This window comes from Octodon degus, unplaced genomic scaffold (genome assembly GCF_000260255.1).
Source record: "Octodon degus isolate 3935 unplaced genomic scaffold, OctDeg1.0 scaffold00056, whole genome shotgun sequence".
Lineage (NCBI taxonomy): Eukaryota > Metazoa > Chordata > Mammalia > Rodentia > Octodontidae > Octodon > Octodon degus.
In genome coordinates, this window is record NW_004524632.1 from 5,948,564 (window position 1) to 5,973,740 (window position 25,177).

Genomic DNA, 25,177 nt, shown 5'->3' on the forward strand with positions numbered 1-25,177 from the left:
TTTTTTTTTTTGGCAGGACCAGGGATTGAACTCAGGCCCTTGCGCTTGCCAGGCAAGCACTTATTCTACTGAGCCATCTCCCTGGCCCCATGAGTCTTAATAGACTGAAGAAAACTCTCTTGAGAAAGAAATAATAAATTGAATGTTACACTTTATACAGCATGTTGAGCACACCTGCCAGAGGTGGGTTGGGTTAATTCAGCCTATCCAAGTTTAAGTTTGTACTCTGAAAATGAATAAAGAGGAACACACTGAAAAAAAAAAAAAAAAGAATATTTTTCCTAACTTACTGCTATACTAGAGAACAGCTCTTGCTGTGTTATATTTATTTATGCTGTATTCAACTACTTTACCAAAATTCAACTCATTCTAGAAGTTTGTTTTTCTTTTACCTCTTTCTAGGACTTTCTTGGGTTTTCTAGATATCAATCAAAACAACCTATACAGGGGCCGGGGAGATGGCTCAGTAGGAAAAGCGCTTGACCGGCAAACGCAAGGATCTGAGTTCAATCCCCGGTTCCGCCAAAAAAAAAAAAAAAAAAAAAAAAAAAAACACCTATACAAAGAAGCGTGTTGGGATTGGGGATGCAGACAGAGCGGTGGAAGAGCACTTGTCCAGCGTGTGCAAGGCCCCGGGTTCAATCCCCCAGGTGGCGGTGGGATGAGAAGAGAGCATGCTGAGTTACTGGGAGGTGACAGCTCACGAACAAAGACCTCAGGGCCTTGTCTGCCCCTGTTAGCTGTGACTGCAGGGCCTCACCTGCTTGGGTGTCGCCCGCTCCTGGGGGCAGAGGGGGTCTCCTGGCAGCATCCCCTCAGCCTCAGGCTGCCTCTGATGCAGCTCCCTCCTATCATCACAAAGCAGCTTCTTTTTTCTTTCTTTCTTTCTTTCTTTCTTTCTTTCTTTCTTTCTTTCTTTCTTTCTTTCTTTTTCAGTACCAGGTATTGAACTCAGGACCCTGCGCTTGCCAGGCACAAAGCAGCTTCTTGCCACTCAGTTGTATCCCTGGCCCAAAGCAGCTTCTGTTTAGTACCTCCTGTGCTGCTGGGCATCTGGGAAGACGGGCCTCATCAGGACTCCTCTCGCAGGCTGTCCCCAGCCCAAAGAAGATGTCCCTGACCCACCAAGCTGAGAACAACAGAGAAACAGGAGTACTCAGGTAAGCTCCCTCATGACTAGCCTGCTGCAGTGGAGAATGGCTAGGAGGCTGAGGCAGGAAGATCTCAGGTTTAAAGGCAGCCTGGGCAACTTACAGAGAGTGCAATCAAAATAAAGCGCCAGGGGCTGGGGAGTTAGCTCAGTAGAATAAGCGCTTGCCTGGCAAGTGCAAGGGCCTGAGTTCAATCCCTGGTTTCGCAAAAAAAAAAAAAAAGCCAGCTCTGCCCCAGGGGCATGCTGAGTTGGCAGCCAAGGCCGGGTGTGGTGGTGCATGCCTATAATCCTAGAGCTAGGGAGGCTAAAAACAGGAGGAGCACTACAAGTCCAAGCTGCATAAGGAGACCCTGTACCTAATACATTTAAAAAAAAAGATAAATAAAAATAAAAAATAAAAACGTCTGGAGGTATAGCTCAGTGGTGGCACGCCCTTGGTAGTTGGAGATAGCGCTAATAGTTCCAGCGGAATATGTGCAGTATTACTTTTTATTTATTTTTTTTTTCTGAGACAGAGTCTTGCTGTGCAGTTCAGGCTGACCGCGACCTCTCAGTGATCCTCCTGCCTCAGCCTCTTGCAGGGTGGGCTTACAGGCCCGCACCACCAGGCTAGACTCAGTGCCTTTTAATTCTCTTTGTTCTCATAACAGCTTTCCCCCTGGTGCTGGGGAAGGGCTCCGGGCCTCGAGCACTGGGGCGCGTGCTCTATCACGGAGCTCTGCTCCGAGCCCAGTGCTCACAACACGCTATGAAGCCCACGTTACCATTCTCATTTTCCAGCTGAAGAGGGCGAGTTTGAGAAGCTTGCCCAGGGTCATCGAGTTGGTCTTGAACCCCCGAGACTAGCTCTTTGTTATTTTGTGCTCCTCTGGTGGAAGGAACTACACTCTGCAATGTGGTGTGGCGAGGTGGTGGCTCCGAGGGGAGCAGCAGCAGATATGGAAGAAAGACAACTTTGCCACCAAATTTGCACAGCCGAGTGAAGGAGGAAGCGGCCTATCTCCAGGCGCAGGTGGGGTTTCATAACTTCCTCCTCCAGGCCCCTCTCCCAGGCTCCGTGACCTGTGAATTCTGATCATTATCCCCCTGCAGAGGTGAGGAAATAGAGACCCAGCGAGGTGAAGGTTGCCTGAGGGCTCTCAGTGGATCCTCTGCATTCCAGAGCACAGACCCAGGGAGACTGGAGAAGTCTCTCTGGACAGGAGACAGCCTCTGAGACAGATTCTATCTGCAAGGGGGCGGAGGGGAAGCTTTGCCCTTCTCGGATTGGGCTGTCTGAGGATCCTGAGCCGGGAGGAGTCCCAGGGCAGAATCCAGGCTGTGGAGAGGTGGGGAGAAGGCCCTGAGGAGACAGGGAAAGACCAGGGGTCACAGGGTGGAAGGAGCCCTGTGAGGCGGCTCCAGCTGATCCCCCTGGGCTCGGGGAATGTGACAGGAGCTGGGCAGAGGCTTGTCAGCGGGCTGCGCAGTCTGGCTTCCCCAAGGATTTGTTGGAGCAAAGAATTCCCGGCGGCTCTGGGGCTGGGAGGACGACTCCACAGCAGGCCCTGGCTTGCAGGGGCAGAGCAAGCAGCTCCTCCTGCCTGAGTCCAGCGAGCTGAGTGGGCTGGTGCCCTGCGTGGGCCTGGGAGGCAGTGCAGGGGCAGGCCCTGGGCAAAGGCCACATGCTCACCCCTCTGTCCTCTGCTCAGCCCTGTGTGCTGAGCCCCTGCCCCCCAAAGATGGGGCACCAGGCTTGGGGAGGGGTGAGCAGGTGAAAGACAGCCCTACGTTCTGGCCATCTCCAGGCTGAGAGAGGAGGCCAAGTCCTGCAGGTTCAGGCTACTCTGCACTATGTGAAGAGGGACAGGCAAGGTTGGCGCGGCTTGGGTGGACAGCACCCCCGAGGGAGCCCATAATCCAAGTGGGGTCACCCAGATGTGTGGGCCCTGCCTGGCCATTAGCTGGTGTTGCGCCCACAAGCTGGAAGTGGGACCAGAGTGAAATTGTCTCATGCCGGCGAAGATCCAACCTGCAATTCAGCCCCAGTGAGCGGGGTGGCTCTGCTGGAACTAGAGGAAGGCGGCCCGGCCCACATGGGACCCTGGGGAGCAGCACCCACCCTGGAGATGAAGTCATCTGTCCTGTCTTGGGTCAGGGGTTGGAAGGTCTGGCCCGGAGAGACGCTGAATCAGAAAGTTGATGTGTGCAGGAAGCTTGGAGCCCATCCTTGGTGCTGGCTGGCTGGGCTGGCCGACACCCCATCCCCACCCACCCCACACAGCTTGCACCCCAGCACCGTGGCATGAGTCATGTGATGTTGTATTGGGAAGAGCCACCCCATGCATCTCATCTGATGGCAGCGGCAGAGCCCCCAATCATGGGAGACAGCGGGTCTGCCTGGCTTTCCAGGCCCTTGACTGGGGTAGAAAGTGTCAACCCCTGCCTGTGGCCCTCCCTGCCCCTCCGCTGCTCAGGATTTAGCAAGAGTAGCCACACGAATCTCAGGGAACAGTAACTCACCCTAGGTCACACAGCAAGGAGTAGCAGATACAGATCTCAGTCCCTGGGGCAGTACTTTCCTCGCCACCCTGTGACCCCAGACCCCTCCTACTCCCTGGGCCACTTGAGCTCCTGTTGGCTGCATGGGATTCCCACTGCAGAGCTGGACACCACGGCCACAACTGGGGACCACGGCTTATGCCAGGAGGGCTGGGAACAGGAGCTCTCCTTGCTGGAGCTCGGGAGAAGCAGCAGACAGGGCTTCAGGGAACAAGGAGAATGAAATCGTAATAGAATTAGCGAGTTTCTGTGGCCATCCAAGCTTCTTCCCTCAGAGAGGGAACTGTTTCCAGAAAATGGAGGAAGGGCAGACCAGCCCCACCCCCGTTGCACCCCAGGAAGCCGAGCATGTTCCACCCGTGCTTCTCTCTGCTTCTGCTCCTGTGAAGTCCCAGGCACCCTCTGTCTCTCCCTCTCCAAAAGCCCAGACACTGTGCTTCCCTGTGTGTGTCCAGTACAACCCAGGGATGCAGCCCCACGCATCCTGTGTGCGTGCGTGCATCCCCTGCCTACTGTACACATACATATGTTATGCATGTACAGCGTCCCTGTACCTGGTTACGACTCATCTGGGGTCTTTGTTTTTTTATTTTTTCTGGTACTGGGGATTGAATTCACGGACTGGGGACTGAGCTACATTCGCCTTCCCATTGACTGGGTTCAGACTTGAGATCCTTCTGCTTCAGCCTCTCAAGGGGCTGGGATTACAGTTGTGCAGCACTGTGCCTGACTGGGCTGTGTACTGCAAGGCTTGGTTCCGCCCAAACTTAGCTGGCTAAGGAACGGGAAGCCTGAGTTGGGCCACTCTCCCTCGTGTCTCTGTGCATTTCCTGAGGGATTTTTCTCTGGGTCTCTGGGTCCAACAGCCCTGCAGATCAGAAAAGGGGAAACATGGGATAAAGTGGGGAGAGGCTGGAGACAAAGGAACCCCCTACTTGGAAGGGAAGCAGCAAGGAGAGAGATGGACAGGAGGCGAAGACATGAAAGAGATACTTCGGGGTCAGTGACTTTTTCTTTTGCACCGTAATTGTTTAACCATTCCCTTCTAAGCTAAGAGCTCCAGGTACCGGGGGCCCTAGCTCCTTCGTGGCCGGGGTTGGTCGATAGGATCTTAGATTTTCGTTTTGTTTTGTGTTTTTTGAAACTGGGACTCCATTCGTGGTTCCAACTGGCCTTCAACTCCTGTCGCCCAGGCTGGCATGGAACTCAAGGTGCTGAGCGATGGGGTTACAGGCTGCGTCACCAGGCCTGGCAGAGAGGGTCTTTGGGGAGGCCGGAAGCCCAGCCTCCTTGTTTGGCCTCAGCTCCTACCTCTAAGTCCTCGAGGGTCTTGTCCCCTCCCTGACCAGAGGAAGCCTGCAAGGTACAGCAGGGCCCCAGGCGAGGTGGGGGGTGGGTGGGGACAGCTGTAGATGCTTTAGGGAAAGAAGAGCCTTCAGTGCCCCTCGGGACACAGAGCTGAGAGATTTGCCACCACTACAATCAACGCAAGCAATTGAGGTTGGACGTTAAGGCAGAACCAGAAATCGGTGCTGGTGGGGGTGGGAGGATAGATTGGGAGGAGTCTCCTCCTCGCGCTCCCCCCTCCCCCCAAGGCCCGAGTCACTGCTGGGCTTCTCCCATCTCTCCCCTCTTCCCTTAAAAGTGCTGTCCCGTCGTCCTTGATCTCCAGGGCCCCGGTCTACACAGGCCTCAGCTACCCGGATAACATTCCATCGACTCTGGATTCGATCCCAGAGGCAAGTCTAGGCATCCAAACTCAAATGAGGCCGCGAGCTGAGTAATCGGAGGCTACGGCTGTGCAGACATTTTGTCGGGAGCAAGCACCTCCCTGCCCCCACCCCGCACTGCCGGCACCGGGGATGGAGGAGGGGCAGCCTGTCACCCTGTCTTCCCGCCCCCTCCCTCTTCCCACCTGCAAGTAATTTGGCCAATGGAAGGGCAGCTCTGATTGCAGTGTGGAATCCTTCTGGATCTGCGTGCATTTGGTGCGGAACCAACCCCCCCAGACCCCATGTAACCTTTTCCTCCTCACAGAAGCAAATTACTTATAATTATCTCACATTGAAGGCCTTCGGGAGCTGCTTCCAAAATTGCTTTAATTGAATTAATTGAATCTCATTTCGTTGGAGGAGAGAATGGGGGTCCTGCCTTAAAATAGTATATGGGGAGAGGGGAGGCGAATGACCCAGGGGGGAGGGGCGGGCGGGAAAGCTCCCCGCCCCCCTGGTTTGAGGCAGCAGAGACCACATAGGTGACAGCATGTGCGTGTCCTGGACATTCTCAGACACACACCCCTCTGCCAGTGTCAGCTGACAGCTGCGCAGGGCCTTCTGCGTTTGGACCTTAGCTGGTGACAGGGCCACGTGGAGTCCTGCCCCACCCTGGGAGGGAGGCGGGTCTGCCAGAGGAGAACCCACGGCACGGTGAATGCCCCTCCCCAATAATCATCACAGTGGCTATAAATGCCATTTATTAAGCACTTACCGTGTTCCAGGCACCGTGTCAAACCTGTTACAAACACTATCTACTTTCACCATCGTAACCACACCAGGAAGCAGGGCCCAGAGAGCAGTGAAGAGGCCTGCCAGTCACCCAGCACCAGAGTGGCACAGCTGGAACTCTTGGGAGCCCAAAGTCCCTACTCAATCTTGTTTTCCACCTTAAAAAAAAAAAAATGGTGTTTTGACACACAGGGCCCCACTGTATAATTCAGGCTGGCCCTGCACTCACTATATAGCCCAGACTGGATTCAAACTTTAGGTGACCCTCCTGCCTCAGCCTCCTGAGTGCTGGGGTTACAGGCATGCACCACCACGCCTGGCTCCTTCCTTTTATTGGCCCAAAGTCCTTACTGGGGCTTTCTCCAGGGCAAGACTGCCCTTCTACAATCCTGATGGCTTGAGGAGGGAGGATGGGGTGCCTCTCCCCGGGGGGCCTTGGAGGGGTACATCCATATCCAGGAGTCTCAAGAAATGGGACCTTACACATTTCTCCTGGACGGCTGGTAGACAGGGAGGAAGGGGTGCTGTCAGCTCAGCTGGCCGCTGGCTGAGAGAGCAATTATGCTCCTTCTGCTACTTAACTTTACAACCAGGCTGTTGTTTTAACAATGTGACTAGAGTTGGGCTGTCCAATTAATCTGCCTTTGGAGGCCTTCCGAGATGGGTGGTAGATCTTATCTGGGCTCTGTGGAAAGAGGAGTGTGCACCCTGTGGTGGAGGGAACAGCTGCCCCAGGGCCTGTGGCCTCAGAGAAGGCCCAGGGCAGGCATCTGGGGCCAGGCCACCCGGGAGCAGCTGGCCCAATCCTCCGAGGGCCAGAGCGGGACACTGGAGGGAAGCGGGCAGCAGGTGTGACTCCTGGGGCTCTCCTTTGCCTTGTTGCTCCCGAGCCTGGGCTTTGGCCCACCCTGTGCCAGCTGCCACCCCAACACTCCCCCATGTGTATTATGGGGAGGGAAGGAGGTCCCTGACCCAGATGGCAGGACCCCTTGAGGTGGGCTGAGGCATCTATTGCAGGACACCTCCCCTGCCTGACATTTGGATATCTGACCCCAGCTTGGCTTCTCACTGGCACTGGGTGTAGTGGGTTTTACAGTCTGGGGTGCCCCAGACCCTCCATTGCAGTGCCTGAACAGGTTCAGGCAGTAAGAGGAAGCTGGATTTGGGAGCCTTTTGCCTGTAATTGGAGGCCTGATTCCAGCCACCAAGGCCATGCCTGGCTGGATTCTCTGAATGACTCGCTGTGTCTTCAGCCTTCCTAACCCTTGTGCTTCATGTGTCAAGGGGCACAGTGTCCAGAAGTCACTGCTGGGACTGCTGTTCCCCAGCCTTTGCAGGGGGCACTGACCCCCAGCCAGGCTGGACCGAAGCACCCGGACAGTATCCACACTGCCTTCTGTCCCCTCCCCACCTTATCTGGCACCTGTTGCATGGCTCCAGTCCCTTACCAGGCTCCCTGTCAGCCTAAAGGGTCTGCCTTGGTCACCATGGTATCTAAGATACATGTTGGATGGAGGAGGAGAACTCAGGTGCTGGTATCTTTCTCCTCTTTCCTTTTGCAAGGTAGACTAAGGCCACTCAACCCCCAGGACACAATTCTCCAGGGGATCCTGGGCTGGCTGGAGCATGTGTCCTCTCCCAAGGTGAGCAGTCCTCCACCTGGAGTTGCAGGTGAAGAATGAGGCCTGAAGCACCTGGCTCTTTCCACAACTGGGCCAGGAGGGAGTGTGTGGAAGACCACTGTGGTCTCTGTCCTTCTCAGCATAAAATGTCTTCTGGTTTCACCACCGGAGCACAGGAAGGCCTGGCTGTTACCAGAACACTGCAGTGTGGGAACCACAGAGCCAGTCAGAGACAAGGACTCCAATGCTTCTGGTCCCTAGCTCCGTGGAGGACAAGTTATATGGGAGAGAAAATACGAGTGACTCTCGTCAACCCTGGCGAGGGCAGGAGACAAACACACGTGGCAGCTGGGTCCAGGTTTTATGCCAAGTTTAATGGCTAGAAGCTCAGGGTGTGTGGAGGGGTCAGAGCTCGGGAGATGCCAGTCGGATTGATTATGCATCTGAGCAGTTTTTGTGGACAGAGAAAGGGAGAGCAGCTGGCGTCCCAGGCCACTCCAGCTACGTGGGGTGCTTATGCACTGAATGCGGGATCTCCTCGTGCCAAGCACCTGCTCTGCCTCTGGGCCACACCCCTGTTGTGGAAGTAACACCCGAACATCAAGAAAATTCGACAGGTGGGCAGACATGACCTGCTGGCAGCGGCTCGGAACACTAGAGGTCCACTCTGCTTTTGCTCGCAAATGGGTTAAGCAGGGCCCAAAGAACACGGAGCAAACGATACCCAGTGCTTCCTCCTGGTTCTGACCCCAGGCTGCCGTGGAGCTGCGGTCCTGTGACCCGGGACAGCTGTGCCCAGGCAGTCTTGCCTAGGGTGCCCTCTCCAGAGCCTCTGTCTTTCGGGAGTGGTAAGGGCCCATGACGAAGGCTGAGCCCTTGTTTTAGCTGTTGGAGTTCAGCGGCTATAACTCCCTTCCTTTTTCTCTTCTAGCCCTTCATCCTGGAGAAAACCTATCCAGACCTGGTGTCTTCTTGTCCCAGGGGGTGCAGGCACCTGTGTCCTGGGCCTGGCAGGAGGGACGGGGGCTGCCTGGGCCCAGGCTCACAACATCGGAGGCACAGCCAGCGCATATGGAGAGTGATGCTGATACCAGGTTCCAAAGCTGTTGCCACAGCCCCTGGTGGGCAGGGCACCTGCCTTGGGCAGATCCCAGAGGCATGGAAGGAGTGGGGAGCAGGGAGGGGGGGGGGTGTCTCGGGGGAAGTCCCCTTCCTGTGCCCTGAAGTTCTGTTTCACGAGCTTCTTGTACTTGGAGTGATTATTCTGAAACCAGACCTTCACCTTTGGGGAGAAGAGGGGACAGAACGAAAGCTCAGGAGTATTTGTGGAAGACACAGGGTGCCAACTGCAGGCAGCAAGTTCCAGGAGCAGAACCAGGGTGGGGATGCTGGCTGCACCCTCTGTAGCCCGAGAGGTCCCCTGAGCTAGAACGCACTTTGCATTGTCCTCTGGGATGCCCTCCTCTACTAAACCCCCCACAGCCCCCTTCTAATACATTCCTCCAACCCTCACTGAGGGCCAGCTATGGACTGTGGGCAACAGGGCCAGGGTCCATGGCAACATCACCAATCATACCTTGGGGAGAGCTCCCAGCCCAGAGGCATGGGAAGGTTGGTGCTGGGGAACGACCCGACCAGCCCCACCTGGGTCTTCGTGAGGCCAAGCTGCGCTGCCAGCCGTAGCCGCGCTCTCTCTGGCAGCGCCAGGTACTGCGTGTATTGGAAATGCTGGTTCGGTCGCTGCAGCTGCAGGCTCAAGTAGATGGTTCTGGGCTTGCGAGCTTCTTGGCAGGGATCTGGGGGTGTCTCTCCAGCAGCTCTGGGGACAGCAGCAGCTTCTCCAATTCTGGGGGCAACACAAGGAAGTGTGTGTGTGTGTGTGTGTGTGTGTGTGTAGCATAGAACAAGTGGGATTCCAGCCTCCTCTGCACCTGGCCTCACTTTCTCTACCTTTTCTCCCTTCCTTCCCCTTTTTTTTTTCTTTCTTCCTTTTTTCTTTCTTTTTCTTTTTTTTTTTTTGGTGTTTTGAGACAGGATCTGGCTATGTAGTTCTGGCTAGCTTTGAACTCACTCCATAGCCCATGCTGGCTTCAAACTCCTGGCAGCGAGCCTCCTGCCTCAGGCTCTGGAGTGCTGGGATTACAGGCATGTACTACCTCGCCCAGATTTACTCTGCCTTTTTAACCTCCATTTTTGGAGGATGCACCCAGCATACAAAGCAGTTCCTGACCACAAGGAGCTCCCAATTTGGGTTTCTGAGTGCTGAAAGTGCTATCGGTAGAGAGTGAGGCTCCCCGGGGTCTGCTCTAGTTGCAGGGGTTGGGGAAGTGGGGGAGGGGATCAGCTTGCAGTAAGGTGGGACAAAACTCTGGGCCTCCCCAGCGCAGGGAACTGCAATCAATTTTCAGGTGTCAGGCTGTCACATGGCATCTGAGCTTCAAATGCCTGCATCAGGTGAGAAGTGACCCCGGAATTCTCTCTCCTTGCTTTCTACCCGTGGTCCTGTCCTAAGCCTGGCCAGTGGGTCCAGGTGCAGGAGTTCCTGCGTGTTTAGGGTGATTGGAGCTAGGAAAGCAAATTGCAGCACACAGGTGGTCAGAGATCTGGTCCTCTCTTTGACTCTGGAGGACTCCCCTGGACAGGGTTGTGGGGACACAGGATGGAGCCAAAGATTGAGGGCGAGGGGCCCCCACTCAAGGCACTCTACTTGGACCAATTGGCCGTCCCAGGTAGGTGAATTAGGGGGTGAAGTGGCTGGAATACCGGCGGCGGGGGGCAGCAGCAGCGCTGGTCATGTTCCCGCAGACCCCAGCCGAAAGTGCGCACGGCCAGGACCCAGGTGGGGCTCCTCCACACTCCCTCAGGATCCCGCCCTTGGCCAGCTTCATCACCCCTTGCCTTACCTCCTCCGCACCCCTTGGGCACAGATCCTCAGCGCTTGGGCTTCAGCTCCGGCCCACCCGAGACTGTCTGGCCTCCCCTGCTCCGACCCCACTGTGAGCAGCCTTGCCCTGGCGCCCGGTGCCCACCTGAGCCTTCCTAGCTGCGCAGAGCGCACAATTCCAGCAGTGCTACCCAGAGCCACAGAGACACCCGGCTGCTGAACTCTCCGAGCCTCTGGGCCCCCAACTCAAAGCCGATGTCCCCTTAAGTTCTTTCTGGGAGAGCCGCCCTTGCTGCACAGCAGTTACTGCAAATCACAACTGGATCAGCTCTGGTCCCAACAACAGAGCCTTGAGGCCTCCTTCTAGGCTGCCGCACCTACCCCCTCCGAGGGGTTTTGGCCAAACTCTTTCCTTCAGGAGAAAGCGAAGTTGAATCACTCTCATGCACTTCCCAATCACTCTAGAGCAGGCTGACTGCCCCAGTTCCATTATCCAAATGTTGCCTTCTCCAAGGACACCTGTGGCTGTGGGGGGGGGGCTCTCAGATCCGGGTAAACTGTATAGAAAAGGACTCTCCACGAGGGAAACGAGGGAATCCTTAGGCAGGCAGAGGGAGGACAGGGAGTGGTGAAGATAGGCCAGAAGACAGGAAGACAGGCTCCCATGGGCCAACAGTTCTCCCAAGGGAAAGTCAGATTCCTCCTAGGCTGCACCTCAAATGTATCCCCAAATGCACGCACTCACACCCAATTAGTACACACTTAAAGAGTCCAAAGGATTCACTTATTGGAAATCCCCCAAGTTCCCCTGCTCCAAACACAACCAGAAGCTTGGGAGAGGCAGCTCCAGTTCTGCCAGAGAAGACAATTAACTTTCTGGATCTGGAGAAAATTCTCTAAATCTTTCCTGTCTCCATGCAGTGAAAGTGCATCTCTAAGGGCCAAGGGCCTTGGGGAACAGGCATAACCTTCGTGCTTTGGTTTGTCCCCTGGTAACTCAAGGAGGTGTACCCCTAACATCTGGGATCACTTCCGGCTCTGGCTCTTGGTGAGTTGATTTGTTGGAGGTTCGGGATACAGCAGAGTCAGTCGGTGGATGCATGGATGCGTGCACTGCAGGAGACTTCATGGAAAACAAAGGTGGGGGCCCTGGGGTAGGAGGAGAGAGTGCAGAGGACAGGATCAAACAAAGTATAGGTGTAGGACAGGGCACTGGGCCTAAAAAGGCAAAGCCCAGAGTTTGGAGGCAGGCAGCTCCACTCCACTAAGGCCTTGCAAAGAGCATGTTCTCAGGAACTCAGAGCTCTCCAGGCAAAAGCAACTAGGGCCCAACTGAACCCCAAATCAACAGTAGAGTGGCCAGGCATAGCCCATGCCTTTGACAGAAGGCTCAGGTGGCCAGGGGAAGATTAGAGACTGGGGGACCACGCGGGCCTGTAGCTCTGTTCTTTGAGCAACGGGTGGTGGGTCCTACTCCCAGACTCCACCAGGCCAACTTCCTGTCAAAGTCAGGCAAGGTCTAGAGAAGAGGGGGCCAGGCCCAGGAAGGAGATGGAAGAGCCCCACCTGGATGTCTACAGCCCTCCAGCAGAGACCTGATCTCTATTTAGCAGGGTTTGGCCTCACCACTGCTTTCTGAGGCCAGACAACTCCGAGAAGGGCAGAAGGGCAGGGCGACAAGGGGAAGGGAGAGAGCACAGGATGGGGAGAACTGCGCGGAAGGGCAGAGCCCCACCCCCACATCTGGATTGGTGCAGTTTTCCGTTACCCGTTACCCGTGAGGACACACAACTTCGCTGCTCCAAGGGGGTGGGGTTGGGAGCCCTCTAAGCCTGGCTTTACACAACTGCAAATCGAAACCAGGTCGGGTTTGAAAGGAGACTCAGGCCAACAAGCCTCCACTCCCCCTCCATCGGGCCTCATCCCACCCCTTCTTTAGCTCTCCCCTTATCCCAGATCCTGCGGAATCTGAGTCATATTTGAACCCTGCTAACTGCGTGCGAACAGGTGAGGGCGAGGTTTAGGGGTGCACAGGAGTCGGACCCCAGGGGCGGTCACTGCCTCACCGGACTTACCTGCCTGCGCCTCAGGTGAGAGCTCAGCGGGGCCGCAGAGGGGCTGTGAAGGCGCTGCACGCTGCTGGCAGGGTAGGTAGGAGTCTTCTGGGGTCTCTGGCCTGGTGTAGGAGTAGGACAGGAGGTGGCCAAAAGGCCCAGATTGGGACAGATGGAGGGAGGCTGCGGTTGCGGGGAACAGGCCAAGCGAATAGGCAGCCACTACCGACGGGGCCGGGGGCAGGTCTGGGAAGCCAGCTTTGCAGACGTCCTGGCCTGGGAGGGAGCAGGGCAAGGAGGTCAGTGCGGCTGGAGCCCAGGGCCTAAGCCTCGGTTCCATACGCTGTCCGCTCCCTGCACCAACCCGCTTTGCTTTCCGCAGCCCTTGACGTGGATAAGCCCCCAGCCCCAAAGCCAGCCACTCAAACACTTAAGATCCCAGAGAAAGTCTCCATACTCCTCTTCCAGCTGAGAGCTTGCATCAGGAAAGAGGGGAGGGGGCACCATGGCTTTCCCTTCCACCCTTCATGTTCCTTCGCCCCCCCCCCCCCCCCCCCCGTCCAGGTTCGGATCCCGGGACCCCCAGCACTTAGACTCCCAGGATTGGCTGCCACATGCTGTGACCTCACCGAGGCCTGCAACTGGGGCCCGCCACCCCCGGGGGGGGGGGGGCAGCGCGCGCAGGGAAAGGAGAGGGGTGCGCGGCTCAAATGGCGCTTCTGCCCACGGGTCCGCTCCTTGAACGACCAAGCAGGGTGTTTGGTGCAGTCAGGAGACCTCAGTAGTAATGCACGTGTGCTAGAGAGTGGGCGGACGTGGGTTGCCCACCGGCGAGGGGCGATACGCAGCGGGCAGCGTTCGTGCTGCCCGAACTCCTGGTTGGAGCTGGTTCTGGTTCTGCCGCGGTGGACCTGCAGAGGAGTCAAGAGCAACCTGCCTGCGCCCGCGCCTTATTCAGCGCGTCGGAATGCAATGCGTAGCTGCCCGGCGCTCGCAGTTTGTTGGTAAACAGACGCCGGCCGGGAAGGTGCTGCCCGGCCACGCACGCGCGCGCCGCACGCCCCCGCGGAGCGCCCTGGGCCTGGCACGCTGCGACCGCCGCCACTGCGCCTCACCGCCCCCGTGCTGGCTTCCGCTTCCGGCAGGGGCCCGGTGTGGTTTCGACACCGCAGTGGCTGTGGCTGCAGGAGGGATCTGCCGTCTGGGCTTTTGCCTGTACTGCACCCCGCCTTTCCTGGCGCCGCCTTGGGCCGATCCTTGGCGTAAGCCCGAAGATCTAGGAGTGGGGTTGAGCCCAGTTCGGTGGCTCCTAGGAAGGCACAGGAAAGGCAGGGGGTCTCCCCGGCTTCATTTTCTAGAGCTGTTTGCAGGACTGGCCTCTGAACAATAGCACCCAAGCACCGGACAGACACTGTCCCCATACTCAAGCATCTGTTGGGAGATATGCCCAACGGGACAGCGACTCCATTGCAATACAACGTGTTTATTCGCACAACAGTATACAGGTGTCCACACAGAAGTGCATAGTGACATCCCTCCATGAAAAAAGATGCGCCCTTATGGGTCTCCAAACTCACCTTAGGCTGTGATGTTTACACATCTGCATACCCCAGAGGACAGATAGTCAATCCCTGCATGAAAGCAAGGAAATTGTCCCTTACAGAGAGTATACAAGTCAAATCCAAGCGTAGCATTTGTGTACTCGTACCCACCCCATGAGAGACACCAGCCCACACATACGTGAGCTGCTTCAAGTTGGGGAAAAGTGTGCCCTCCCCAAACCCAGCCGTCTGAGCAGATTCTTCAGCACTCCACACACCTTCTCCACTGTGCATAAATTGGCAGGCTTCTTTTCCTTACACACACACACACACACACACACACACACACACACACACGCTGTCATGATCAAGGTTCAGGGTGACAGTAGCAGCCTTGAGGATAGGAGACAACTATCAGAGAAAGAGGGCAGCTTGAAAGAGCCCATAGGAGATCTGAGGTGGCGGTGCCTGTGCTCCTTTGAGGGACAGAAAATCAAGAGTCCTACGGGCCGGAGAGCAATCTACTTCAAACCCCACCCCCCTCCACGGACAGAAAGGAGTTGTTCCAGGAAAACACTTCCCCCATCACCTGCTTGGGGCGTTCTACCCTGAAGCCTTGGGCTCCTCCACCCCCAGGAGGCTGGAGAGCTGGCTCCTCTCTCGTCCACCAGGGTGTGGACATTTTGCTCAGTGAAGAAATGCTATTTCATGCATCTCTGGGTTAGCAGTTGGAAGGTTTCTAATAAAGAAAGTGCTTTGAGGCTGGGGTTGAAAGGATGATGGGGCTACTTCCTCCCAGGCCACAGACCCAGAAGGCAGAGTCCTTTCTGTGCCCAGTACAGCGAGTGCAAGGGTGGGCAGTCTGGCAGACCCCGCAGCAGGTGGCTTGAGATACCCTTCAAAGCCAGACGTCTGCAGTGCTGTTCTCTCCTGAGCTCTCTAGATGCAGGTGGGATTTCCCTGAGTCCTGCAGGACCCTCGCCCTGAGCATCAGGAGGAAGTGCCTCACCAAACGCTCAACATCCACATGCTGCCTCTTTGCAAAAACCCTTCCAAGTTCTGCAAAGGAGGAAACCTCGCCCCTCATCACACCTTCCTCTCCCATACCCCGAAGGCTGTGGGGCTGCAGCACCTTGTGGGTAAACCTTGAGGTCTCCATACATGCAGACTCCCCAGGGAAGGCGGAAGCGATGAGGATGAGTACCCAGAGGAGCCATAATTGTGTGCTCGATCAGAACGACAACGGGAGGACTGCCTGGGAGGCTTGAGGCCTGCGTTGCCCTCCCAGCTCAGCGCTGGCTGTGATATTCTGGGTTAGCCATTTCCTGTCTCTGAGACTACCAGAAGGAATAAAGGGGGGAGCTAGCCCAAGATTCTGAGCTTTGTCATTTGCTCTATAATGACTTGCAAAACCTCAAACCCCAAAACACAAAACCAACAGAGAGGAGATGGAGGAAGAAGGAGGGGAGGGAGGAGGGGAAAAAGGGAAGGTTGAAGGAGGGAACGGGGAGTGGAGGAAGGGAAGAGGACAAAGCAAAAGGAACTGGCTCTCCTGTCACCACCCAAGCCTCAGTCCCAGAGACTTACAAAGTTCCTCAAGTCCCACCTTTAGGTTTTCCCCCACACAGACCTTCTGCCTAAATGAAAGGGGTTGCCCTGGAGAACCCAGCACCAAGGCCATGCCCTTGGAGTAGAGGAGCGAGGGGTCCTAAGTTTTTTGGGAGAGAATAACATTTCCGCCTCCGGGAGTTCTTGGTTTGCGCTGTGGACTGTCAGGGCCCTCAGCTTCACCTGGGTTCAATTCACAGTGTGTGGAGGGGTGCGGGAACAGCCTCACAAGTATAGTACCCTGGGCAGATCCTCTGCCGTTTTAAAATCTTTTGAGAAAGGATCTTGCTAAATTGTTCAGACTGGGCTCAACTTCCAGATCTTGCCCTCCCCCCAATCAGAGCGCCAGGATTGCAGGGACCACCACCGCGCCAGACTTGGGCTCTCTTCTGGTGGATCGCAAATGCCCGCTTACCACGTTGGGTAAAGTTCGGAGGCAGTATTAACCCTACATATTTCTCCCTTGAGGTTACTTGGAGCCCTGACTCTCAGTTACAGGAGCTCCACCGACGCCAACACCCGCCCGGGCAACTGTCTCGGCATCCCGAACACGCGAGGATGTGCGGGAGTTTTGCTCGCTCCGTCGATCTCACCCGGGCAAAGGGAGGCTTGTGAGCCCCGAATCCGGCACCGCCCGGGACGCCTGCCTGCACGGATATGCCCTGGGAAAGGAGATGTGACCGGTACCCCAGGCTCGGAGCTTCCCAACCTCGTCCGTGCAGGCATCACCCGCACGCCTCCTTCTCCATCCCATCCACCAACTCAAAACGAAATTTTGATTTATTTTATCTATTCTCAGTAGATTTTAAGTTTAAAGGGGGTTTTGCTTAGGAATTCCGCTGGAAGAGGCTGAATAATTCGGTTGTGCCGGGAGGAGAATATGAAAAGAATCGAATCCTCCCCTGGCTTCCCAGGGCCCACGTTCAGTGAGGCCTGGGGGAGCGCAGCTGGCAGAGGCCCGTGCACCTCCTGCGACTGACTTTTCTTCTCATTGGCACCCTTGGGTCTCTTCCACTTTTTGATTGAGCACCGGCCCGAGGGGGGCGGCAGGCTGGTCGCTGAGGCTGCTGCCAGCACACACCCCACCCCCCGCGAGCTGCTTCGCGGGGCGCCCACCTCCAAGGAACCCCCTCTTGGAGGTCCCGCCCCATTTTCCAAATGCCCGCGTAGAAGCTGTTCCTGGAGGGGGAGGGGCGAGGCCTTGCGGGCAGCGCCGCGCGGTCCGGCCTTGCGCGCCTGTGCCGGTCCCGGGAGAATCTCAGCCGTGCTCTCTGCGATTCTCAGCTTCCAGACTTGAGCCGCCTCTCCGGGAAATTTTTTCTATTGGGGATTGACGGGTACGTTTTAAATATGAAATCACCAAACACGTTAAAAGCAAAGGTATGAACAATTCTTTGACAGGACATACATCCCGGCCCCCAAAGGAAAACAGCTGATCCAAAGTGTTTCCGTTTGAAGGTTTGTTGAGGGCGCCGTGTCCGGTGAGGGAACCATGCGGTGAACTCCGCCGGGCGCAGGAGCGAGGATGAACCGGAGTCCGAGCGCCTCGGCCGCCAGGTCTCCCAGCCAGTGTCCCACCAGTGGACCCAAGACAGAGGGGACAGACCTCAGGACCCCGTGCCGGGTGCCCCGGGCGATCGCCGTGAGCTGCTGGAGGCCCCAGGCCGCCCCGGCTCTAACGAATTCGCCCTGCCCGGAACGAGGGCTTCGGGGCTGGGATCTCCAGACCTCCGCAGAACCTTACACCGAAATCAGGGCGCTCGGCCGACGTCTTCCGGGCTGGGTCTGAGGTGAGAGCTATGGGCATGGTGGATCTGGAAGGTGCACGCGGGTAATCTGCAAAGCGAGCGAGGGCAGGGTGTGGTGGCACACGCCCATAATCCCAGCGTTCGGGAGAGTGAGGCAGGAGGATCGCCTGGGTTCAGGGCCAGCCTGGGTTACAGAGTTCAAGGCCAGCCTGAGCTAAAATGAGACCCCACCTCAAGAAAGAAGGAAGGAAGGAAGGAAGGAAGGAAGGAAGGAAGGAAGGAAGGAAGGAAGGAAGGAAGAAGGAAAGGAAAGAGGGAAAGAGGGAAGGAGGGAAGGAAGGAAGGAAACCCAGCAAGTGTGTGTATGGGCGCCTGCAAAATCACACGTAACACACGCAGGAGACAGACATACAGTAATGGACCCCACAATGTCAGCACGTTCTGATGGCAGCTGCGCGACTCCCGCAGCGTGTACACAACCTCATCACACACCCAGCACACGCCCACCACTGGTGCACGCGCGCGGGCACGCACGCATACACACGCCCACGCCGCCGACCTTCCGATTTGGTGAAGGGTCTCTGGGGACGAGGTTATCGGTTTCACTTTGGTTCCTGAACCAAAATCCTTGGAGGTCCGGACTGCGGGTTCGTGCGAAATTCTAATTTGGGCTGCAGAGACGGAAAAGAGGACAGCCTTTCCTCTGTCGCGCCGCCCCGGGAGGATGGTGCCTCGAACGCATACCGCACCTTCCTCTCAACGTGAGAAAAAGAATCTCATTTTACAAAACTCCAAGTGCAGCCTTTTCCTCTGCGCCCCTGCGCGGGGCTCCCGGGGTGGGGGAGGGGAGGCGGATGTAGGGGGAGAGGCGGCTCGGTGCTCCCTCCTGCCCTCCTTCCCTCTCTTCCAACCCCTTCCCCCAAGCGGCTCAACCAGGGGTGGGGGCGGCCGGCCGATGGGAGGGGCCCAGGCCCGCGGGGTTTTAAGGAAAGGTGGTTCCTCCAGCATCTCCGCTAGCGCCCACCTCAGCCCTCCTTTACCTTCATAGATTCCCTTGGAAAAAGTCGCACTGGAAGTTCACCAACTGCTACCGTGTTTTGTTTTGTTTTGTTTTGTTTTGTTTTGTTTTGTTTTGTTTAAGTGACTGGAGCCTGGGCTAGGGACTGCCTGATGGTCTCAGCCTCCCGGAGCAGAGAGTGCAGCCGCAGCCGGTGCCCAGCCCTCAGGGCCCCTTTCCTGGAGTCTCTGCGGTGGGAGGAGGGGAAGAAGGGGAGTCATCCTCTGCACCCCAAAAGCTGAGAGGCAGAACTAGCCCTGAGGGGAGCTGACCCTCTACCCCCGACCACCAAGTCAGCCCAGGGGGATCGTTGGCTGCCCAGGTTTCCCTAGAAAGTGCTGGAGGGCCCTGTCCTGGGAACCTGGACAGTAGGGACCCAGGTGAAGTTGTAGTTTCTGGAAACACCTCTAAGGGACCTTTAGGAGCCTGTCCCAGGACCCCAAAGGGGAGTAGGAGTGATGGAGGCATTGTGCCCTGGGTAACAGAAGAAACATAAAGAAGCAACGGCTTCAGTGTTGTCTGCGCTCCCTGCATGACGCCAAGCCCTTACATGCGTTCTTGCATTTAATCACTACAAGATTCTATATGGTGGTGCCAGGGAGATGGCTCAGTGGAATAAGTTCTTCTCTGGCAAGCACAAGGTCCTGAGTTCAATCCCTGGTTCTGCAAAAACAAACAAACAAACAAAAAAAAGATTCTATATGGTGGATATCAGTATTACTTTCTGAATCAGAAAATTGAAACACAGAAAGCAAATAAGTCATCTCGAAGCTGGAATTGGAGCCCAGGCCAACTGGCCTTCCTAACTCCCTGCGGATGCAACACCGTTCAGCAAGGGAAGGGACAGCCTGGGGAGGGGAAGGGACCTCAGGAGAGAATCAGCCCTCTGGAAAGGCAGAAAGAGACGAACTCCTATTGGGAGGTAGCTCAGTAGAATAAGTGCTTGCCTGGCAAGCACAAGGGCCTGAGTTCATTGCCTGGTTCCACAAAAAAAAAAAAAAAAAAAAAGAGTGAGTGTCATTAATGTGGGCCTGTGCCCCAGACATACTTTACATGCACTGCCTCGTGGAAATCCTTGCACAATAGCTGCAAGGGAGTCCTGTTCTTAATCCCATTTTACAGGTGCAGAGACTGAGGACAGAAAAGCCATATGCGCCTTGTTTACCTGGCTGCAAGGTAAGAAAGGAGGAGCGGGAGGCTTCACTGTGCATGGTCTCAGACACCTCTGGAGTTTAGAATGGACTCCTGGGCAGGAGGAAGACCAGGATGGAAATGGGTTGGGGAGGGGAGATCCGGGTCCTGGAGCGCAGTGAGGAGGCAGCTGCAGTAGGTGGAGTGCACAATAAGGAGGGAGAGTCCAGGGGGTTGGCCGCAGAGGGAAGGGGAAGGAAGGTAACCATAAGACAAGCAGCTCCGGCCGGGGAGATGACTCAGTAGAATAAGCGCTTGCCTGGCAAGTGCTAGGGCCTGAGTTCAATCCCAGGTTCCACAGGAAAAAAAAGTAAAGAAAAGCAGCTCAAAGGCAATGCTTTGTCTGGTTGTGGATGCCTGGGATCCCAGCATGCAGGAGGCTGAGGCAGGAGGATTGGTCACCATGAGTTCAAGGCCAGCCTGAGCTACATAGCAAGGCTTTGTCTCAATAAACAAACAAACAAACCTGGTAAACCCTACTGAGCCTGGTATGGCAGAGGAAGCAGAAGGAAAAATATCTTTGAAGTTCCTGGCCAGGGCAGCCAGAGGAACCCAGGGAAATAGCCCTCTATTTGGTTCAGAGGATCAGGCATTTGATAGGCACATGAGCCATGGACAACGTACTGGGTGGATCCTGCAGCAGGCAGCCAGCCATGGCTTCTGCACAGGTGTCGTCCCACCCTGCCAGCACACACAGGTGAAACTTGCATATATGCAGATGTATGCAAATGAGAGGAACCCAGTCTGGGCTGGGAGCCAGCAAGCAGGTCCTCCCCCCTCCCCCTCCAGGGACTGCAGGGCGGGAGGGCAGGCGGGTCCTGACTCACCCGCTGACAGCCCGCCTGGAATGCCGCCTCCCCAGCTGGGCTTCTTCCAGCTTGGGGAACTTGCTCCTGGAATCACCCTGAAGTCCAGCATGGGACATCACAAGCTGCAGGTCCCAGGCTGGGCCTGCAAAGGCTTTCTAAATCCAAATAAGGATTGATCCTGAGCCCTCTTGACAAAATCACTGGGGCCAGGGGAATGGTGGAGTCCAAATGTGTGCCTGGTAATAAGACATTTTAAAGTACATGAGGGCCAGACACTGCTGGTGGCACATGTCCCATAAGCGCAGCACTCAGGAGGCTGAGGCAGGAAGATCGCTATGGTGTGAGGCCAGCCTGAACTACATAGTGAGACCCTGACTCTAATGTACTTAAAAATAAAGTATATAAGATACATGAAATTCCCCAAAGCTTTCTGACATCCATGCCTACACAAAAGCCTCATTTTAACTTGTTAAGTAGGTTGGTTCACTCCCCCATTTTACAGATGAGGACACTGAGGCCCAGTTGAGACATGTCCGGTTGGGGTAGGCCTGGTGGTGTGCACAGGACTGGCTTCCCAGTCCGGCTCTGACTCAGGGCTCCTTACTCTGTGGTTTCGTGCTGGACTGAGGAAAGGAGGAGTGAATGCTGGACTCTGGAGCTCATTTTTTCCTAGACAATCAGAGGAAAGATGGTTTTAGTCCTCAAGGTGTTTGAGAACCCCAAAGAAGACATGAGCGCTTGTCCCTCGAGCTGAGCCCGTCCCTGCATGGCGGGTGGGAGCATGCACCCCACTTCTGGATCCTTCATTCTTAGCACTTACTAGGTACAGTGGCTGTGTAGGTGCCCTGAAGTTTGGCCTGGGTCCTACCCGGAAGTGAATTTGGCCATTGTATATATTAAAATTGTGGGGGAGAAAATAGTGGTTTCTTTCTTTCTTCTTTTTTTAATGCATACGCAAAAGCCAGGTGTGGTGGTGCCTATAATTCCAGCCCTTGGGAAGCTGAAGCAGGAGGATCACAAGTTCAGGTCAGGGTACATAGTGAGGTCCTGTCTCAAAAAACAAAAACAAAATAACAAAAGCTAAGAGCAGAAGAAGCAAGAAGCATATGCACAGGGTTAAGAAAGACTTATAGAGCCAGGGTGTGGCGTGGTGGTGGAGCCTTTGTTGCGCATGCAGGAGACCCTGGGGTTGTCCCCAGCACCATTAAAATAAATGAACAAAAGCACCTTGTGAACTAGCCAGGAAATAAAACTTGGCCTCCCCAGGCAGCCTGCCAGGGACCCTCCGAGATCTCAGTCCCCTCCTCCTTGCCTGCTGCTGCTTATAGCTGCATCATCCCTGTCTGCTACTTAGCTTCGTAAGGGTGGGTTGGGGTCTTGGACAAAGGCTGACGCTGCCTGTGCGGGTCTGCATACAGTACATGCTCAGTAAACGAGCATTGCATAAAGGAAGAGGGTGTGTGAAGCGTACACCTGTCTCCCAGCCAGGAATCCCAGAGGCAGGAGTCCTGCCGAGGCCACAGTGTAACTTTCAAGGTGTTGCCCCTCTTCTCTTACCTCAAAGAGCCCTCCTCCTCACCTGGGACCCCCCACATCCCTCCAGCCTCTGCTCCCCAAGGCCAGGAGGCCGCGCCTGGATCCTGGCCCTTTCTCTGCTGGGCGGAGCATACCAGCCTAGGAACCAGACTGATCTGATTTCCAATCCTGCCTCCACCCCTCACTGCCTTGGACAAGTGGTGCCTCCCAGTGCCTCGGTTTCTTCATCTGCAGGATGACTCAAGTAAGGCCAGCCTCACAGGGCTGTGAAGGGTCAGTTGGCCAGTCTGTAAACAGGCTTAGTAGGTACTCTGCATATATTAACTGCTCTTTCTTTTTTTTGCCTGGCTTTGCTTTGTCTTTCTTGCAGGGCTGAGGCCTAAACCCAGGGTCTCACCCCAGCTAGGTGAGTGCTCCTCCCCCTAGCTACATGCCCAGCCCTTCTTATTTTGGGGGGATAGACTCCTGTTAAGTTATGAACTTGCCCAAGATGGGCTCAGACTTGAGATCCTCCTGCCTCAGCCTCCCAGAATGTGGGGGTCTCTGTCTCGTGAGGAGCACACGGAATGTTCGTGCATTCAGGACTTGCCCATCCTCAGCATCCTCTCAGGTGGGGCTTGCTGCTGCTGTCCCCATTTCACAGATGAAGCAACTGATGGCCCACCATTGCTCAACCACCAGGGGCCAGGCTGGGATTGGATCCCTGGCCTCCCACTCTGGGGTTCTCTGGGACTCTCCAGAATAGCCCCCCTCTGTCTGAAGGGGTGAAGGAGACAGAAGCAGGGTATGACCTGGGCATTGTATAGTCCCAAAGGAGCCAAATTTGATCCAAGCAGGAAGCTGGCACGAGGTAAGGCCAGCGAGAGGTAAGAAGCGGCACCAGGGACAGGGCAGCAGGGAGGTAAGGACCGTCTACAGAGTCACTGCAGTCTTCCTGCTTAATTCTGTGTGACTTTTAAGGCCAGAATGTGAGAACCAGGTGTGGTGGCGCCCACCCGTTACTCCAGCACTTGGGAGGCTGAGGCAGGAGGATTGTGGTAAATCCAAAGTCAGCCTGAACTGCCTATCAAGACCTGTCTAAAAGAAGAAGAAGAAGGGCTGGTGAGATGGCTCAGTGGTCTAAGGCACCTACTTAGAACAAGCTCAGCAAAGTACAGGGACCACGGTTCAATCCCCCAGCACCAACATAGGAGTGCATAACCTGTTGTCAGAAATCATCAGCTAGGTGAGCCGAAGGGGCTTTGGGGTGTGAGATGGGGTTCAAGAGGCTTCACTCTGGAGCTGCAGCAGAGGGTGTGAACCCCAGTTGTGCAGGGTCCTAGATAAGGGACTTTGGACAGCTACCTTGGGGGTTTCTGACGCTCTGTTTTGCAGCTGGTAAGATGGCACTAGTCAACCAGGCCTGGCGGCACACACCTCTCATCCCAGTGCTCAGAAGGCTGAGGCAAGAGGATCGCCTCAAGCTCGAGGCCAGTCCAGACGACATTGTGAGGCTCTGTCTCAAAAAGCCAAAACAATAAAAGAAATGGAGTTAATCATGGCAGCCACATGAAATGGTGGTGAGGATGACACAAGGCTTCGTATATGTGACTGGCCAGTGCCAACACGCGGAAGGCCAGTGCTGTGGCTTTCCTGATGATGCGAGCCCTTGAAGGGCTACGTCATGGGCAGGAGGAGTGGGCTAGTGTCCTGACTCTGCACCACGAGCATCAGGAAAGAGCCAGGTAGGAGTGACTCAAGGTGGGAAACTAGGTAAAAAATAAACCAAACCCTCCTCTGAGTCCCTGGGAAGGGAAACTTTCCCACATTTCCTGCCTTTGCCCTGCCCCTCTCAGGCTTGGGATGGGAGCAGGGACTCCTGGTTCCCGGAAGGCTTGTGCACTGCTAGTCCTAGAAGGGTACCAGGGATGGTTATAGAGCTCAGTGCACCATGGAAGCCCAGCCTCGGTCAGAGCAAGGCTGGAGAGTTCTGAGTTGGTCACCACCTGCCCTAACCACAAGCCCTTAACTGATCCAAGCCGCTAAATCACAGCGATGACAAGGCAGTCCTGGAAGGTGGCAGTGCTCCTGTGTGCCAGGTGCCCTGGCTGGGAGGGGCCCCCGCAGCCTCAGGATCAGCCCCCAACCTCCAGCGAGGTGGCTCAACTTTCCTGGTCTTCTGAGAGCTGATGGGCACCACAGCGATCTCCAGAATCAGTGGGTATCAAATTCTGGGATCAAGAAAGTTTGGCATGGGCCCAGAAATCTGCATGTTAATTTTTTTTTTTTTAAGCCTGCTGAGAAAACTGTTTCAGGGTCCCTGCCATTAGGTTGCATATGACAGGGAGAGGGAACATGAGTGGCTCCAGGTGACAAGTTGGAATTGGATGGAAGCTGGCTCCTTGGACCCTGGTACTGAGTATTTTCCAACACAGATGCTTTTAAAGGCTTGCAGTGATAGAGAAGGGAAGGGCAAGTGCTCAGTGAGTCTTTCCCGAATGTGCCCACTGTGCCTCATCAGAGTAGGCATCAGTTGTCAGAGAGTACCTGGGGCGCACAGGACTCCTGGGAAGTCGCCATGATCCAGGCATGAAGGGGTAGTGATTTTGGAGTAGCCTCTCTGTACCTGGCACCCAAGGCCAACTCAGGCCAGGCCGTGGGGTCTCAGGAAGGCCAAAGAATGTGAAATGATGGGGCTCAGGGTGCCAGGAGGGGTGGCCAGGATGGGGCAGGCAGCCATGAGTCATGCGCCCCCATTGCCTCCCAGGACAAAGCTCTCCCAGGATGCAGCCCCCTGGACACGTGCCTCTGCATGACTGTGAACTTGTGGGGATGGTGCGTGTGTCACTGAGGCCACGTGACGAGTGTGTAAGTATGGGTGTGGTGAGTGTGCACCAGGCTGTGGGCGTGGTACTATGCGTGTGGCGGGAGCTATGTGGCTACAGGTGAA

The 25,177-nt window shown here is 55.7% G+C and overlaps 1 protein-coding gene across 1 annotated transcript; it reads right to left on the minus strand.

Annotated features, from left to right (window-relative positions):
- Nucleotides 1-8,862: 8,862 nt before the first annotated feature.
- Dlx4 (distal-less homeobox 4) lies at nucleotides 8,863-13,098 on the minus strand. The gene is given in 4 exon segments (XM_004633852.1): nucleotides 8,863-9,102; nucleotides 9,465-9,601; nucleotides 9,604-9,666; nucleotides 12,780-13,098. Coding segments are annotated over 4 exon segments (759 nt in total).
- Nucleotides 13,099-25,177: the final 12,079 nt, after the last annotated feature.